Source organism: Bufo gargarizans, chromosome 6 (assembly GCF_014858855.1).
Source record: "Bufo gargarizans isolate SCDJY-AF-19 chromosome 6, ASM1485885v1, whole genome shotgun sequence".
Taxonomy (NCBI): domain Eukaryota; kingdom Metazoa; phylum Chordata; class Amphibia; order Anura; family Bufonidae; genus Bufo; species Bufo gargarizans.
Genome location: NC_058085.1, coordinates 110,932,723 through 110,951,229, shown reverse-complemented (window position 1 = coordinate 110,951,229; position 18,507 = coordinate 110,932,723). Strand labels below are relative to the sequence as shown.

The 18,507-nt window shown below is 42.8% G+C and overlaps 1 protein-coding gene across 2 annotated transcripts in view; it reads right to left on the bottom strand.

Moving 5' to 3' along the window:
* Positions 1-18,507, bottom strand: part of ZNF385C (zinc finger protein 385C) — a 317,803-nt gene that overhangs the window by 27,017 nt on the left and 272,279 nt on the right. For both annotated transcript variants that reach the window (XM_044298247.1, XM_044298246.1), the window contains exon 4: positions 18,220-18,330. In XM_044298247.1, the coding sequence (XP_044154182.1) occupies positions 18,220-18,330 (111 nt within the window). The remainder of the gene's footprint in view (positions 1-18,219; positions 18,331-18,507) is intronic.

The window sequence follows — 18,507 nt, the reverse complement described above, 5'->3', positions numbered from 1 at the left end:
CCCACCAAAAAATCTGCAAACATATTTTAAATCTGTAACCCGAATCTCCATAGTTTTATAATAGCATGTAATAAAAAAATGTAGTGTAGCCAATGAGTGATTGAATACAATGTTCTTGTCCTTATTTCTCTGTCCACCTGGCTGAGATGGTTGCAAATGCTGAGGTGGTCAAAATGCCATCCTTCAACTGCCACCAGTCAGAAGAACCTGTAACAGTGAGAAAGTACATTGATCTCTGGATCCATGTCAGGTACAGGGCTGGTTCTAGCTTTGTTAGAAAGAGACTGTCATGTACTATATGATTTGTTGATGAGCGATTTAGATTTTTACATAAATCATGGGCTAAATCTTTAAAAGAAGACAAGTACTTGTTCTAAAGACCCCGAGCCCTGGGTGCAGCCTAGGCAGGGGCTCCGAGACTCTAGTTTTAAATGCTAGCATGAGGTTAGAAAAAGACATTGCTTCCTTCCAAGGGCTGTGTCTGGCATTGCAGCTGAGCCTCATTCATATAAATGGCGCACATGTATGAGAGTGGTGCTGTGTCTGGAAGAAAGCAGCCTGCTTTTCTAACCTCCTACTACCCTTTAGTATGGATGGAATAAAATGTGAGAGGAGTTGTAATCGGATCAACTTTAAAACTATTAAACTAATTAGAGTGCAAACAAAAAAGTTAAATTGTGAGGAAAGAACTTGAAATATTTCAAATCACATTATACGCTGCTTGTATCCAGGGGTTATGGCCACCGCTGCAGTGCAGATACATGCATGCCTATGCGTGCTCCCACGTTACAGGCCACCATAGTTGCCAGCGCTTTTTCCTATAGGGTACAAGCACGGCCACTGCTGCTGTTTGCAGGGTGGTTGTAACTAGAGATGAGCGAATTTCATATTTTGAAATTCGTTCACACTTCGTTTGTTGGTAAAAGGTGAATTGCGTTATGGATTCTGTTAGCACGGACCATAACGCAATTCTATAACGGAATGCCTTTAGAGGCATTCCGTTATTCATTCCGTCATAATATAAGTCTATGGACTGCAAAACGGATCCGTCCCGTTTCCGTTCTGCAGGGGAGTCCTCTCCTGCATAATGGAAACGGGACGGATCCGTTTTGCAGTCCATAGACTTATATTATGACGGAATGAATAACGGAATGCCTCTAAAGGCATTCCGTTATGCATTCCGTCATAGAATTGTGTTATGGTCCGTGCTAACAGAATCCATAACGCAATTCACCTTTTACCAACAAACGAAGTGTGAATGAATTTCATAAGCGGAAATTTGCTCATCTCTAGTTGTAACCCCTGGAAAAATAAATCCAGCCAGCAAAGGCAGCAATATGGATAATCACAATACATTAGTAAGTGCCTTGTATTAAGTTTCTCTACATGATAAATATCATTTGCTGAAGTAGGACACCCCTTTAAGGAACCTATGAAAAAAATAGTATTTTCCTATGACAGTGACACACATCATATGGCAAATGCCATCCTGGAGTGGTATGAAAAAATCTGGAGTGGCTCAAAGCACAGAACACAAACTTCATTGAAGAAACTGAAAAGTGGAGTTATAGACCAGAAAGCTGGGGAAATAAAAGGGTTATGCAATAATGTGGGGGGCACACCTCCCCATTTGGCCAGACCTGTAAAGGGAAGATTACTTACCTGCTCCTTCTCCCCTAGGCCTGCGATGCTCTACTTGGCTCCCTGGTTTGATACCATCTGCAGCCAATCACTGGCCGTGGTGCAGGGGTCTGGCTCATTCTTGCGCAACCCCTATAATTTTCTCCTTGAGGGGACAGCCAAGTTGGCGTAGGGACACTTATAGGCCAGGCATTGCTTTCTTGGAAAAGGGGAATGTAAATAAGCTCTTATCCTGGACTGGAAAGCTGGTACACAATGAACCAAAATCACCCAGGAGATGAATATGTAACTGTTGTGGACATTGGTGATGAACCCTTATATCCTTAGATGTATTACCATAAGATATTAAAAGTAGCTACTAATACTCTTATCTCAACAGGAAGGACCTCATCATCCTAGACATCCTGGATGACAAGCAGGTGCTTCGACAAATGCCATTTTCTAAACTGAAATAGGAGAGCCCCGCGAAAGACACACAGATGTTGTAACATTATCTACGACAGCAAGAACTAACCACGGGAAGGTGGGGGAATTACACAGCCGAGCATGATGGAAATTTGTACATCCAGTCAACTGCATGGGGGGCTCCATGCCGGCTGACGATCCATTTGCATTCAGAGGACATTATTGTTGGGATAATGAGGTGCATACTGATGGCAAGCCTGCAAGATGCTGATAAGACTCTGGCACAATGAGAGACGGGAGGGGGAAATTCGGAGCTGAGCGGAGACTGACAATGCAGTAGAGAACAGCCAGCCTGGCAGTCCTGTGCTCTGCAGCATGCCTTCTTTAGCCCCCTTTTCTTAACCCATGATAGATGGATAAAATGGAGAGTCGGGCAAAAATTATTCTGAAATACAAAAAACTTGGAGTCTGATCATCAAATAGTAACAGAGGACAAATTTGTTTTATAAAATCACACAATAAACAGTCACAAAACTAAAATACGAAATGTCTAGCCGCCATTTATAAACGTGGACCTCTTGCGCTAAATCCTAAAAGCACAGGTCTCACCAGAGTCTCTCAGAAGTGCAGCCTCAGACTCTTGGCCAGTAGCATCAAGCAATTGTACTGCAGTATAGAAGATATGCTTCATGTACTCTGGAGAGCTTTTATCATTTTTTTTTCTCGTAGGTAACTATAACATTTCAGACAGTACTACAAATCCCAGTGCTTTACTAGCAACACCAATCCGCTCCTGATCCTATCCTGAGTGACGCTCTTGTCCAGATCACAAGGCAGTAGAAATGATTCAACCTATTAAGGCTACGTTCAAATAAAATTTAACTTGAACATAAAAAAATCTGTTGTGGATTCACTATGGAATTTGCACTAAAATCCACTGCAGAATTTCAAAAGGTGAAATCTGCTGCAGAAATCTGAGGCAGCTAGTCCAGGAGGTACCTGAGAAAGGTACCAGAGGGGCAGGCATTGTCAGCAGGCTGAGTCGTTACCAGGAGCAACAGAGCAGGACCGAAGGATCAGGCAGAGGCAAGGTCAGACAGGCAATAGGTCAAGGCAGGCGGCACAGGTACAGGTCAGGCAATCCGGGTCGGAAGAATCAAGGCAAGCAGACAGGGATCAAACAGGTAGCAGAGTCAGGAACACAAGCGGATATCAGGAACCTTAGCAGGACACAAGGACCTTGACACTGAGGCAACTGGGAAAGGTGCTGAGACACTTATATATCTGCAGATGGGCTAGGATTGGTTGGCGAGGTCACATGATCTAACCCATAAAACACAGGAAGTGATGCGCGCCGGCTCCTTAAGGAAATGCTGCAGGAAACAAGCAGCAAGCATGCTGTGGCCAGGACTGAAAGGAAACATTGGCAGCAAATCACCGCTGAACACGGCACTCGGGACCGTGGCGGTAAGCAGGGGAACAGCGGCGCACAGCACCCGCTGTTGCAATATATATTTATATATACTATACAGTTGGTTACATCTATACTGCGGGCACTCCGGACTTCAGTTACTGTTGGTGCTGCCTTGGATTTTTCCATTTTATATATATACTGTGTATATATATATATATATATATATATATATATACACAAACTTAACAATTAAACTGCAACATCAAGAAAAATAAGCCATAAGGTTTGTAAATTGAGGAAGTAGCAGGTGTCACTAAGATCTGCAGATAATCACCTTTTCAAGCATGTAGCTCCAATCTGTGGCATGTGGAAAGGGCACAAAATCCAGATTGAAAGAAAAGTTTTTTAGCCACATGAAACCTCAAAAATTGGATCAAGTCATGTGGGATGATTGTGCGACGCCTCCTGTTCAATGACGTGCCAGTTATCGTCACTTGTCCCAAAATGAGAAGGACAGAATCCTTAAATTGAGAGACCTTGGTTTATCACTCTGGCAGATCACTACATACCTAGGCTGAGATGTCAGCACTGTTCAACGTCGCATGTCCTGGTGGTTGGGAGAACAATGATAAACTGGAATGACAGGCAAGAGGCGCACAGAGGAGAAACGCTGCATGGACGGATCCTCTGATTAGAAGAATAGCGTATAGTGGTCCATTCTGTACTGCAAGTGAAAGTGGATGTCACATCCCAAGCCTAGGGCGGAAAACAGTGTCTAAACAAACCATCAGAAGGAGTTTGCACAACATTGGGTTATAAGCCAGACATCCAGCTACTGGTATTCCATTGACCTCACACCACCACTCTCACAGGCTATCATGGTGCACAGCAAAGTGGCAATGGAGGTCTATAGTCTTCAGCGATGAGTCCTACTTTTCTCTCAGATCTATCCAAAAGACATTCTTCTAGAAGCTTTGTGGCTTGTCAATATGCATTTTGTCAATTTCCAGTCTCAATTTTTTATCATTTGCTTTCAACAGTGGTTTCCTCCTCGGTCATTCCATGCATCCACTACCCTCTCAGTAAAGTAATACTTCCTTATAAAAGTAATATAAGGAAGTATTACTTTACTGAGAGGGTAGTGGATGCATGGAATAGCCTTCCTGCAGAAGTGGTAGCTGCAAATACAGTGAAGGAGTTTAAGCATGCATGGGATAGGCATAAGGCCATCCTTCATATAAGATAGGGCCGGGGCTATTCATAGGATTCAGATATATTGGGCAGACTAGATGGGCCAAATGGTTCTTATCTGCCGACACATTCTATGTTTCTATGTTTCTATGGTCATCTTCCATTCCAAAGTCCACTTTGGCTAAGACAGTGGCGGATGGTGTGATCTGGCACTGATGTACCTTGACTTTAGAGTTTACCCCTAATCTCTGAATGAACATTGTACTGGTTACCATTCATATTATACATCTCTTCAATTTGTCATTAATTTTCCTCTTGTTGCCACATCCAGGGAGGTTGGCTACAGCCCTGTAGTCCTTAAACTTCTGATTAATATGTGCAACTGTAGTAACAGGAACATCAAGCTGTTTGGAGATTGTCTTGTAGCCTTTATCTTTAACATGTTTCTCTATAATTGTCTTCCTAATCTCCTGAGATAACTCACTCCTTACTTTCTTTAATCCATGTTCAGTTTTGTACCCACCATGATACCAAACAGCAACGTACCTGTCCGGGATCCAAACATGCGCTCTGAAGTTGTGGTTCGGCCGCACCGTGTGAAACATGATGCCATGTGATGCCTCCTGTGACTTTCAGTCTAAGCCACACACCCTAGTAATGCGAGTAGCCATAGTAATGCGAGCGGCCATAGTTATGGAGCACTAGCTTTGTTTTCCCCATAGCGCATGCTCGCTGGGGGAAGATTTACCTTAGGTGTGTTTGATTATTGCAGGTGGAATGACTACTCATCATAAGGCAACTGGTATTCTGGTCCAATGGGGCGCTAAGTCCCTAGACCTATCAGTTTTAATCCAGGGACTCTGCACTCTATTTAAACCCCCTTCTGGCAATACACCCTTGCCAGTTATAGGTTTTACTCCCTTGCTATGCTACCGGTTCCGTTCTGTGCGTATTGGATTGCTATTTGTTTTGACCTCAGCTTGCCTTTGACCACTCTCTTCCTTGTGATTTGGCTCCCGTCTAGTTCTGACTTCGGCTTGGCTATTCTGACTACCCTCTGTCTTCTTATTTGGCACTCTGTTGTCTGTTTGGTTCCGAGCCATTCCCGTACTACCATGTTTTGGTGTTTTCTTGTTTCTTTGTGTGTTGTCTTGCACTTAGCAGAACAGGGACTATCGACCAGTTAGGGACTTGCCGCTTAGGGCTTGCACTGCAAGTAAGCAGGGAAAGCAGGCTGGGTTCCAGTCAGGGATCACTGTCCTTGTGTTTCCTGCCTACTGTGCTGACACACAGTGGGGGATAGTTATTAAAACTGCTGTAAAGTAGAAATGGGTTTAGTTGCCCATAGCAACCAATCAGATTCCACCTTTTATTTAGCAAAGGAGCTTTGAATATTGAAAGGATTGATCTGATTGGTTATAGGCAACTAAGCCAGTTTTCCTCTACACAGGTAAGCCAGTTTAACTTTTTGATAAATGTCCCCAGTGACTACTTTTCACCCTTTAAACAGGCAGACTGACTGATTACAAGACATGTAATGGTAATTTAAAGACACCTTAGTTTAACATGTCCCTATGGTCAAATTATTTTCAATCTTTTCTAGGGTACCATCATTTTTGTCCAGGCCAGTTTCATGAGTTTGTTATATAAATTATTCTTTTGAACCACAAAAGCAACGTCTGATTTTCAGTAATTTTTTTATTTATTATAACTTATTTCAGTGGCCATTGTGGGTTTTCCTTTCTTTAACAGAAGGCTACCATCAATTTTGTCCACGTGTGTAGATAGACAAATATGCGATAGATAGATAGATATGATACAGATAGACAGGTATGAGATAGATAATAGATAGATATATAGATATGAGATGATAGATAGATAGATGATAGATACAGCGGTTGGTTGTGTCAGCTGATCGATTCACATATTAATAATCGGGAACTAACATGCCTATGAACATTAGGCTGATCACTGACCTGTATAAAAATTGACTTTATGGTCCTAGAGGATATCCTCAAATTATCTAATATTCAGATTTGCCCCATTCAGAAAAATGATCCCAATATCTTAATATGAGAAACGCTAATTTATCTAAGATCCTGCACAGGTAAAAAATGTTCTCCGTTTTGCTTTGCCTCCACTTAAGGACAGGCCCAATACATTCTCAGAGCAGAGACTGTTTCTATGTTTTTTTGCACCTGGTCACATCCAGGGAAATCTGATGTATGGGGTGTCAGCCACATTGTCGTACACTGCACTGAACAAGATGGCCAGCAAGCGACACTTTATGCTTTGATCCGTCCTCTATTGCTTTTACCCTCAAAGCAGAGTGTGCCTTTCCCTGAAAACAACAAAAGCAAATGCCAGAGGGAAGAAGAGACATAGCTCATCTCTGCGGGAGAGGTAGCCTGCGGATAGACATCAAATCAGCATGTTGATTGGAGACCACAGGGAGCCAGGTTTCACACTGGGACAGGAGGAAAATACCACCGACCATGGCTCTGAGCACAACGCTGAACATGGATAATCTGATGCCGCAAAAGCATCTTCACTGCAAGGAAATCTATGAAAGGCTGAGGCTGGAATCATGTGGAGGTGATCAGTCTGCACTACCCTGCTCATCATCATACACGTGGTATATATTTATGAAATCGACTTTGTTAGGGTACTTTCACACGTTTTTACAGACGTTTTTCTGCACTTTTGTATTTTTGCACAGGAATTTCTTTGGCATCTTTTTTAGGTAAAAACACCAGCTCCAGATGTTAGCTGAAAGTATATAGGAAATTATAGGAAATATAAAAAAAACAGGACACACAAAAATGTTTTAGTTTTTCAACTCTTGCTGTTTTTTTTAGGCATTTAGGAGTGTGAAAAATGAAAGAGAAAAATAGCATTTATTAAGACTGACGTTTTAATAACCCCTATAGCTGGCGATGGATCCGCCGAAGTTATGAAGAGGCGCCGGCCTCTCTATAACTTCGATGCATCCAGCTGTAGTTCTAAATGTAAGACAGCTTCCTAGACGATTTCTACGCCTAAAACAGGCATAGAAAATGATAAATGAGATCCGATTCCGATTCCCTGCCCATGCCACGCCCACTGTTTAGACCTGTCGTGAGCAGGGAAAGGTTACAGATTGAGGCACAAATAACCTGTGCTGCAATCTGCACCAGAAATACATCTAATATAGACGGATTTCTGCATAGCAAATGACTCCCACTGTGCTTATTTGGGCATTTGTTTTACAAACTCTTGTCTATGGGCTCTTCGGGTGCTTTTACGACACCATAAAATGTATGCGTTTTAACAAGCTTGTACAAGCTTTTTTTTGGGGGGGAGATCACTTTTTTTTTAGGAATTATTTTCCTATAGAGAAGTCTACAGGAAAATTCCTGCAAAAAACACCATTTAGGCTACATTCACACTTGCGGCAGAGGAATCCGGCAGGCAGGTCCGTCACCGAAACTGCCTGCCAGATCCGGCAAAACGTATGCCAACGGATTGCATTTTAAGACGGATCAGGATTCTGATCCGTCTTAAAAATGCATACGGACAAAAGGATCAGTTTTTTCACATTTTTACCGGTCTGCGCATGCGATACATTCCTATGGAAAAAAATGCTGGACCCGGCATTCAGGTCAGGGTACTTTCACACTAGCGTTTTTCATTTCCGGTGCTGCGTTCCGTATTGAAGCCGTAACTGCCTGGTTACATGTGGGACAGAGCACCGCCGGCATAGCTCACAGCGCAAGTATACCTGCCTAGTACCCCGGTTGACGGTTTGTTGTTAAGAAGAGGGGTCTTTTGACATATTTTGCAGTGCCACTCTAAGGCTACTTTCACACTTGCGGCAGTGTGATCCGGCAGGCAGTTCCGTCATTGGAAGCACACAGGCGCGCGCGTTCACAGGATCGGCCGGTAAGCGAGTGGATCTACAGCCTGCCAGCGATCGCCGCTGGCAGGCTGTAGATGCGATTTTTTTTAACCCCTAACAGGTATATTAGATGCTGTTTTGATAACAGCGTCTAATATACCTGCTACCTGGTCCTCTGGTGGTCCCTTTTGCTTGGATCGACTACCAGAGGACACAGGCAGCTCAGTAATAAGTAGCACCAAAACACCACTACACTACACCCCCCCGTCACTTATTAACCCCTTATTAACCCCTCATCACCCCATATTGACTCCCTGATCACCCCCCTGTCATTGATCACCCCCCTGTAAGGCTCCATTCAGACGTCCATATGTGTTTTGCGGATCCACGGATCGGATCCGCAAAACACATACGGACGTCTGAATGGAGCCTTACAGGGGGGTGATCAATGACAGGGGGGTGATCACCCCATATAGACTCCCGGATCACCCCCTGTCATTGATCACCCCCTGTAAGGCTCCATTCAGATGTCCGTATGTGTTTTGCGGATCCACGGATCGGATCCGCAAAACACATACGGACGTCTGAATGGAGCCTTACAGGGGGGTGATCAGGGAGTCTATATGGGATGATCACCCCCCTGTAAGGCTCCATTCAGACGTCCGTATGTGTTTTACGGATCCACGGATCCATGGATCGGATCCGCAAAACACATACGGACGTCTGAATGGAGGCTTACAGGGGGGTGATCAATGACAGGGGGGTGATCACCCCATATAGACTCCCTGATCACCCCCCTGTCATTGATCAACCCCCAGCATGACACTTTTTTGCAGCCTAGGTGGCCAAAGAGCACCTTTAGGATTTCACAGGGCATTTTTTACACATTTTTATTTCAAACTACTTCTCATGCAATAGGGCCCCTAAAATGCCAGGGCAGTATAACTACCCCACAAGTGACCCCATTTTGGTAAGAAGACACCCCAAGGTATTCCGTGAGGGGCATGGCGAGTTCCTAGAATTTTTTATTTTTTGTCACAAGTTAGCGGAAAATGATGATTTTTTTTTCTTACAAAGTCTCATATTCCACTAACTTGTGACAAAAAATAAAAACTTCCATGAACTCACTATGCCCCTCACGAAATACCTTGGGGTGTCTTCTTTCCAAAATGGGGTCACTTGTGGGGTAGTTATACTGCCCTGGCATTTTAGGGGCCCTAATGTGTGAGAAGTAGTTTGAAATCAAAATTTGTAAAAAATGCCCTGTGAAATCCTAAAGGTGCTCTTTGGAATGTGGGCCCCTTTTCCCACCTAGGCTGCAGAAAAGTGTCACACATGTGGTATCGCCGTACTCAGGAGAAGTTGGGCAATGTGTTTTGGGGTGTCATTTTACATATACCCATGCTGGGTGAGAGAAATATCTCAGCAAAAGACAACTTTTCCAATTTTTTTATACAAAGTTGGCATTTGACCGAAATATTTATCTCACCCAGCATGGGAATATGTAAAATGACACCCCAAAACACATTGCCCAACTTCTCCTGAGTACTGGCGATACCACATGTGTGACACTTTTTTGCAGCCTATGTGGGCAAAGGGGCCCACATTCCAAAGAGCACCTTTAGGATTTCACAGGGCATTTTTTACAAATTTTGATTTCAAACTACTTCTCACACATTAGGGCCCCTAAAATGCCAGGGCAGTATAACTACCCCACAAGTGACCCCATTTTGGAAAGAAGACACCCCAAGGTATTTCGTGATGGGCATAGTGAGTTCATGGAAGTTTTTATTTTTTTGTCACAAGTTAGTGGAATATGAGACTTTGTAAGGAAAAAAAAAAAAAAATCATAATTTTCCGCTAACTTGTGACAAAAAATTTAAAGTTCTATGAACTCACTATGCCCATCAGCGAATACCTTAGAGTGTCTACTTTCCAAAATGGGGTCATTTTTCTACTGTCTTGGCATTGTAGAACCTCAGGAAACATGACAGGTGCTCAGAAAGTCAGAGCTGCTTCAAATTCACATTTTAGTACCATAGTTTGTAAACGCTATAACTTTTACCTAAACCATTTTTTTTTTACCCAAACATTTTTTTTTATCAAAGACATGTAGAACAATACATTTTGAGAAAAATTGATATATAGATGTCGTTTTTTTAAAAAAATTACAACTGAAAGTGAAAATTTTATTTTTAAATCGGTAAATTCGATTAATAACAAAAAAAGTAAAAATGTCAGCAGCAATGAAATACCACCAAATGAAAGCTCTATTAGTGAGAAGAAAAGAAGGTAAAATTCATTTGGGTGGTAAGTTGTATGACCGAGCAATAAACTGTGAAAGTAGTGTAGTGCAGAATTGTAAAAAGTGGTCTGGTCATTAAGGGTGTTTAAGCTAGGGGGGCTGAGGTGGTTAAAACAAGACTACAAAAATATGCAGTGTTTGTAAGGCTATTTATAAATTTTCTATTGGCCATCAAGAAACATCAACATCTGGGCGCAGCATTTAAAAAAAAAAAGAAAACCTGTGTGCAATCACCCTAACACCTGGACCTTTGATGTCAACTTAATTTCTTCATTTCTCTATTATTACAAACAGAGGTCAGTCAACATTGGTGAGATGCACAATGTAATATTATAAGGTCGATACTGGACTAGCACATCCATATCATTAATATGTTTAATCCTTTTCATAATCTACAGATCTAACGCTAAATAGACAAATAAGGAACACTGCTTCATCCAGACGTCTCTGCAGGAGTCTAATGATTTCTGCTCTACTAATAGCTTTTAACAGTTGGCAATCTAAGACCAAATAAGAAGCAGCTTAGATAGTAAATGCCTATAGGTTTGGCAGCTCGATCAATGACCCACTGCCATCAATACCAATCCTCTGCCATGACTAGTAATATAGAATAAGTACCGTATATCATAAAATGTACTTGCTCTATGATCACGTGTACTTCATACATACTGTATCACCTCCAAGGAATAGAAACCTGATATATAGTACATATCAAAGATTGGAACCTTGATTATTAAACTGGACTGCTGTAGATTGGCCCTAAATAGTCAGTATAACCAGATGATGATATACTAGTAGTCAGTATAAACAAATGAAGATATATAGTAGTAGTCAGTATAACTAGATGATGATTTACAAGTAGTCATTATAACCGCATAATATACTAGCCGTTACATAGTTGATACGGTTGAAAAAAGGCATAAGTCCATCCACCTAGTTTCCCCTTTTCAGTTTGGGAGGGCTTTGAGGGGGAGGAGTGTCATGGCTGTGTCTCGGTCTGGTTGTTGTGCGCCGTGACACGTTAGTCGTGCATGCTGGTTGCCATTGGCAATGTGTTGTTTTGCAGCATGTTTGTGTTTTGCCCCTTCCTCCGGGTACCTTCCCTGTCTGGTGCTGGAGTGGTTAACTACCTGGTGGGGTGAAGTCACTTGGTGTTTATATTGCCCGTTGCTTGTAGGCTGGAGTCTGTTGTCCTCCAGCCTCTTTTGCTGCTGGAGCCTTGCTCCTGTCCTGGGTGTTCCATCTGCCCAGTCCTTGAGGGCCAACAAGTGGGACATCGATGTCTCTCCGATGTCTTCCCGTTTTCTCCTTCCATTCACTATCCGTTTTGGTAGTATGGTGTGGTTTATGAATGGGCGGGTGTTGTGATGTTGACTTTGGTGTTCGGTGGGGAGTTTCCCCCACTCCCCACTGTGACATTCAACCAAGGGATAAGTGGGGATGCGAATACGAGAAGGAAGTGAGACTCAGATTTCTACACGTTTTCATAAGCATTAATGTTGTTTACTTTTAAAAATTCATCTAAACCTTTTTTTAAACTGTCTACTGTTCCTGCTGTGACCACATCCTGAGGAAGTCTATTCCACAGCTTCACAATTCTTACAGTAAAGAAGCTTTGACGCTTCGGGAGACTGAACTTTTTCTTCTCCAGTCGGAGGCAGTGCCCCCTTGTCTTTTGAGCGCATTTTACATGGAACAGTTTTTCACCGTATTTTTTGTATGGCCCATTTATATATTTGTATAGGTTAATCATGTCTCCCCTCAACGTCTTATCTCAAGATTAAATAAATTCATTTATTTTAATATTTCTTCATAACTAAGACCTTCCATGCCCCTTATCAGTTTAGCCGCTCTCCTCTGTACTTTTTCCAGCTGCAGTGCGTCCTTTCTGTGTACTGGTGCCCAGAACTCAACTGCATATTCCAGATGAGGCCGCACCAACGCTTTGTAAAGTGGTAATATAACATCCATGCCCCGCGAGTCCATGCCTCGTTTAATGCATGACAATATTCTGGTGACCTTAGAAGCAGCTGATTGACATTGTATGCTGTTATTCAACCTATGATTTACAAGGACACCCAAATCCTTCTCTATAAGTGACTCCCCCAGTGTTAAAACTTCTAGGACATATGAAGCACAGAGATTATTACTACCAAGATGCATAACTTTACATTTGTCCACATTGAGCCTCATTTGCCAAGTTGATGCCCAATCACTTAGAGTGTTCAAGTCAGCTCGTAGTTTATGGACATTTTCCATAGACTGTACAGTACTACATAGCTTAGTGTCATCTGCAAAAATAGAAATGGTGCTATTAATACCGTCCTCGATATCATTAATAAATAAATTAAATAATAGAGGGCCCAGCACTGAACCTTGGGGTACACCACTTATAACCATTCCGAATAGGAATCATTGACCACAACTCTCTGGACATGGTCCGTCAGCCAGTTTTCAATCCAATTACAAACTATACTTTCCAAGCCTATAGACCTTACTTTACCTATTAAATGTCTATAAAGGACAGTATCAAAAGCCTTTGCAAAATCCAGAAACACTACATCCACAGCTGCCCCTCTGTCCAAGCTACTCCTCACCTCCTCATAAAAACAAATCAGGTTAGTCTGACAACTCCTGTCCTTGGTAAACCCATTTTGGTTATCACTTATAATATTTACAGTCACATACTCCTGTATGTAGTCCCTTAAGAGTCCTTCAAACATTTTTCCCACAACAGAAGTTAAACTATCTAGTCTATAATTACCTGTGAAGGACCTAGATCCTTTTTTAAATATGGGCACCACATTTGCCTTGCGCCAATCACTTGGCACTGTACCAGTCCCTAGAGAATCTTTAAAAATTATAAACAGGGGCACAGCAATGACTGAACTGAGCTTTTTAAGCAGTCTTGGGTGTAATCCATCTGGACCCGGAGCCTTGTTCACATTTACCTTATTTAACTTCTCTTGGAAAATATCTACAGTTAGCCAATTAAGTATATTACTGGATGTACTAACAGCCCCGGAGCCACAGATATCAGCTCCTTTCTCTTCTTTTGTATATACAGAGCTAAAATTTAACTCTGCCTTTTCCTTATCTTCAGTGACTACTTCCCCCTTAACCATTATTTAGGGGACCAACCTGATTTTTTTTTAGCATTTATATATTTAAAGAATTTTTGGGGATTTGTTTTGCTCTCTTTTGCCACCTGCTGTTTGTTTTGTATTTTTGCTAACTTTATCTCCTTTTTACAGATTTTAATCCCTTTGTAATGTTCAAGCGCTACAGCTGACCTCTCATATTTGTATTTTTTAAATGCCCTTTTTTTTGTCTTTTTTTGCCCTTTTTACAGTAGCTGTAAACCATGAGGGGTTTAATTTTAGCTGTTTATGCAATTACTCAATGTGGATTTAAAGCTCTCCCATTTATCCTCAGTATTATTATGTGACAGTAGCTGCTCCCAGTCTATGCCCTGAAATACTGCCCTCAACCCAGGGAAATCAGCCTTTTTAGAATTCAGTGTCTTTGCTCTGCCTGACACAGTTTGCTTCTTATAGTTTAGGGAATATAATTATATTGTGGTCACGATTACCTAGAATTTCTCGAACAGTAACATTACCAACAAGCTCTGCATCATTAGAAATTACCAGATCCAACAGAGCATTGTCTCTAGTGGGAGCTTCTACAAACTGGCCCAAACAGTGGTCCTGCAGCAAGTTGAGGAATTTTCTCCCCTTTGCGGTTCAGGCAGAACCATGACCCCAGTCAATGTCTGGGAAGTTAAAATCTCCCATTATGACCACTTTACCAGCCTGTGCCACCCCTGCTCTATTTGGTTATACAGTTGCGTTTCTATCTCCTCTGTGATGTTAGGGGGTCTATAGATTACACCAAGTATTATTTTTTCACTGTTTATATCCCTTAGATCTTCCACCCATAAGGTTTCCACATCCTCACAATCCTCAACCACAATTGCCTCTTTCACACTTGTCTTCAGATCACTCCTTACATACAGGCACACACCATCTCCTTTTCTATTGACCCTATCTTTACTAAATAGTGTAAAACCCTCAATATTAACAGCCCAGTCATGCGAAGAGTCCAACCATGTCTCAGTCACACCAACTACATCTATGTGTTCTTCTAGTACCATAGACTCCAGCTCCCCCATTTTGCTAGCTAAATTACTATTACCTGTAAAGTGAATATCTGTCATTTTTGGGTTACCTTGGCTGATGTTTGTATGTAACAGGTTCTTGTTACCAGCAAATCTATTTTTCATTGGTGTATAGTTCAGCCAAGTCTTTTCCCTACTTTCCTCGCTAACCCCAGCCCCCACTAAATTCCCACTTCCCCCTCTTATATTCCACTCTCTATCTACACTGCCCCCTTATTAGTATGACCCCCCCCCCCCACCCTCCCCACAGATCTTAGTTTAAAAGCTCCTCCAGCCGTCTAACCATTTTTCCCCCAGGGCAGTTGCACCCTCCCCATTAAGGTGCAGCCCGTCCCTACTGAAGAGCCTGTAACCGACCGCAAAGTTGGCCCAGTTCTCCATGAACCCGAACCCTTCCTTCCTGCACCAGCTTCTGAGCCACTTCTTTAACTCCCTAAGCTCCCGTTGTCTCTCTGGTGACGCTCGTGGCACTGGTAGTATTTCTGAAAACACCTTGGAGGTCCTGGACTTGAGCTTCTCTCCTAGTTCCCTAAAATCATTTTTAAGGACCTTCCATCTCCCCCTGACTCTGTCATTGGTGCCAATGTGTACTATGACCGCCGGGTCTTCCCCTGCCCCACCCAGCAATCTGTCAATCCGATCCGCAATATGCCGTACCCGAGCACCCGGAAGATGACACACTGTTCGGCATACACTGTCTGTCCTCCTAATAATAGAGTCCCCTACCACCAGCATCTGTCTGACCTTTGCTGCACTCCTTTTCCCATCCTTCCTGCAGTGGTCATCCTCCGGTTGCTAGGAGAAACGCCCTGCTGCAGTGTTGCTGGCCCTAGGCCTTCATCCTTAATTACAGTCAAACAGGCATATTACTAGGGCGTTCCTGATCAGGACTAGACTCCCTGGAACTTTTCCCTCTACCCCTTTTTCCTACATTAACCCAATGCTGACCTGATAGTCCTGATCTTGCCCTCCTCCTCCCACCTCCATTTCCCTGACCCCAGTCAGTGCCTGCACAGTGAGGTCTAAGCCTCTCTCCAGGCCTGCAATGCCCCTAATTATTTCAAGCTGCTTAGGGTACTTTCACACTAGCATTTTTCTTTTCCGGCACTGAGTTCTGTCAGAATGGCTTAGGGCTCTTTCACACTTGCGTTGTCCGGATCCATTGTGTACTCCATTTGCCGGAATTACACGCCGGATCCGGAAAAACGCAAGTGTACTGAAAGCATTTGAAGACGGATCCGTCTTCAAAATGCGTTCAGTGTTACTATGGCACCCAGGACGCTATTAAAGTCCTGGTTGCCATAGTAGTAGTGGGGAGCAGTATACTTACCATCCGTGCGGCTCCCGGGGCGCTCCAGAATGACGTCAGAGCGCCCCATGCGCATGGATGACGTGCCATGCGATCACGTCATCCATGCGCGTGGGGAGCCCTGATGTCACTCTGAAGCACCCCGGGAGCCGCACGGACGGTAAGTATGCTGCTCCCCCGCTCCCCACTACACTTTACCATGGCTGCCAGGACTTTAGCGTCCCGGCAGCCATGGTAACCATTCAGAAAAAGCTAAACGTTGGATCCGGCAATGCGCCGAAACGACGTTTAGCTTAAGGCCGGATCCGGATTAATGCCTTTCAATGGGCATTCATTCCGGATCCGGCCTTGCGGCAAGTGTTCAGGATTTTTAGCCGGAGCAAAAAGCGCAGCATGCTGCGGTATTTTCTCCGGCCAAAAAACGTTCCGGTCCTGAACTAAAGACATCCTGATGCATCCTGAACGGATTTCACTCCATTCAGAATGCATTAGGATAAAACTGATCAGGATTCTTCCGGGCTCATAGAGCCCCGACGACGGAACTCTATGCCGGAATAAAAGAACACAGGTGTGAAAGAGCCCTTAATGCCGGAAAATAACTGATCAGTTTTATCCCCATGCATTCTGAATAGAGAGTAATCCGTTTAGGATGCATCAGGATGTCTTCAGTTCAGTCATTTTGACTAATCAGGCAAAAGATAAAACCGCAGCATGCTACAGTTTTATCTCCGGCCAAAAAAACTGAAGACTTGCCTGAAATCCGGCATTTTTTTCCATAGGAATGTATTAGTGCTGGATCCGGCCTTTCAAATACTGGAATGACGGATCTGTTTTGCCGTATGACACCAGAAAGACGGATCCAGCATTTCAATGCATTTTTCTGACTGATCAGGCATTTTTAAGACTGATCAGGGTCCTGATCAGTCTTACAAATGCCATCAGTTGGCGATGGAACTGCTTGCCGGATCACTCTGCCGCAAGTCTGAAAATAGCCTTATTTAGATCCAAGATCTGGGCTTCCTAATATACATCATTATTGCACCTAGTGCAAATGTATTCACCCTCGAATGACTATTCAAGGCACGCATACATTGCACAGAACACACACTTAGTGGTATTGTCCATGGAGCACATGTTTAATGGGGATGAACAGTAAAGAAGGAAAACAGTAAATGTGAGTCAGAATTAGACCCTGTCTGCTGCAGTTGGAGGACTAGCTAGAATCAAGCCAACAACACACAAGGAGAATCTATCTAACCTTATTTTCTTGCTCCTTGTCTTAAACTCTGGTTCTTTAATCTCCACTTATTCACAAGCCCACTTAGTACAGCAAACCCAGGTACAGCGAGTATAACCAGATAATGATATACTAGTAGTCAGTAGTCAGCAAACATGTGGGTAACATACAAATTCCATACAGATGCCACTATTAGTCAGATTTGCATAATCCCTATAAATCCTGCTTTCCATAACCATCTGATAATCTGGGAAGTCTGATGGTCTGGTACTAAATGACAGCAAAGGCCACCTATTGGCCTGTGCACCAGTTTCTATATAGAATATGTGGGCTTTGCTCATGGATCAGGATTAGGCTGTGTTGTGGCTTTGTAGACACATGGCTCCTTAGTAAAAGAGAAAGTATCCATAGCCATATGGCAGATGACAATAATACATATTCCATATGTTTCTAACCTCATTTAAACATTTGCTGTACAGTATATTTCACGGAAGTCGTGCATTTAGAGAACTAAATGTAATTTATGGAAGTAGTGAGGATGTAGAACTCAATCTTGTTAGTAAAACATAAAAGACATCATATACAGGAAGTGACTGCTCATAGCAATAGCTGACTTCAGTAAAATGGGGGAAAAACTCTACCTTAGTAATATTAAGTTCTTACCAGTGAGTTGAACCTGAGATGGCAAATATTGCAGGATATAAAAGGTTTTCTTTTTGGAGGTGAAGGCCCACCAAAGGTATGATTAATGACTGCTTTCTGCACTGGATCCATCTGCAAAGAGAAATATTCCAACATCTTCATTACAATAAATTAACACTTTTCAACGATTCTGTGCATTTAGTTATGAGACATGTACACAACCTATAAACCATCCATGGACTGTGTCTGGTACTGCAGCTTATCCATTGTCAAGTGATTAAGTATGAGCTACAGTACCAGTGCCATAGA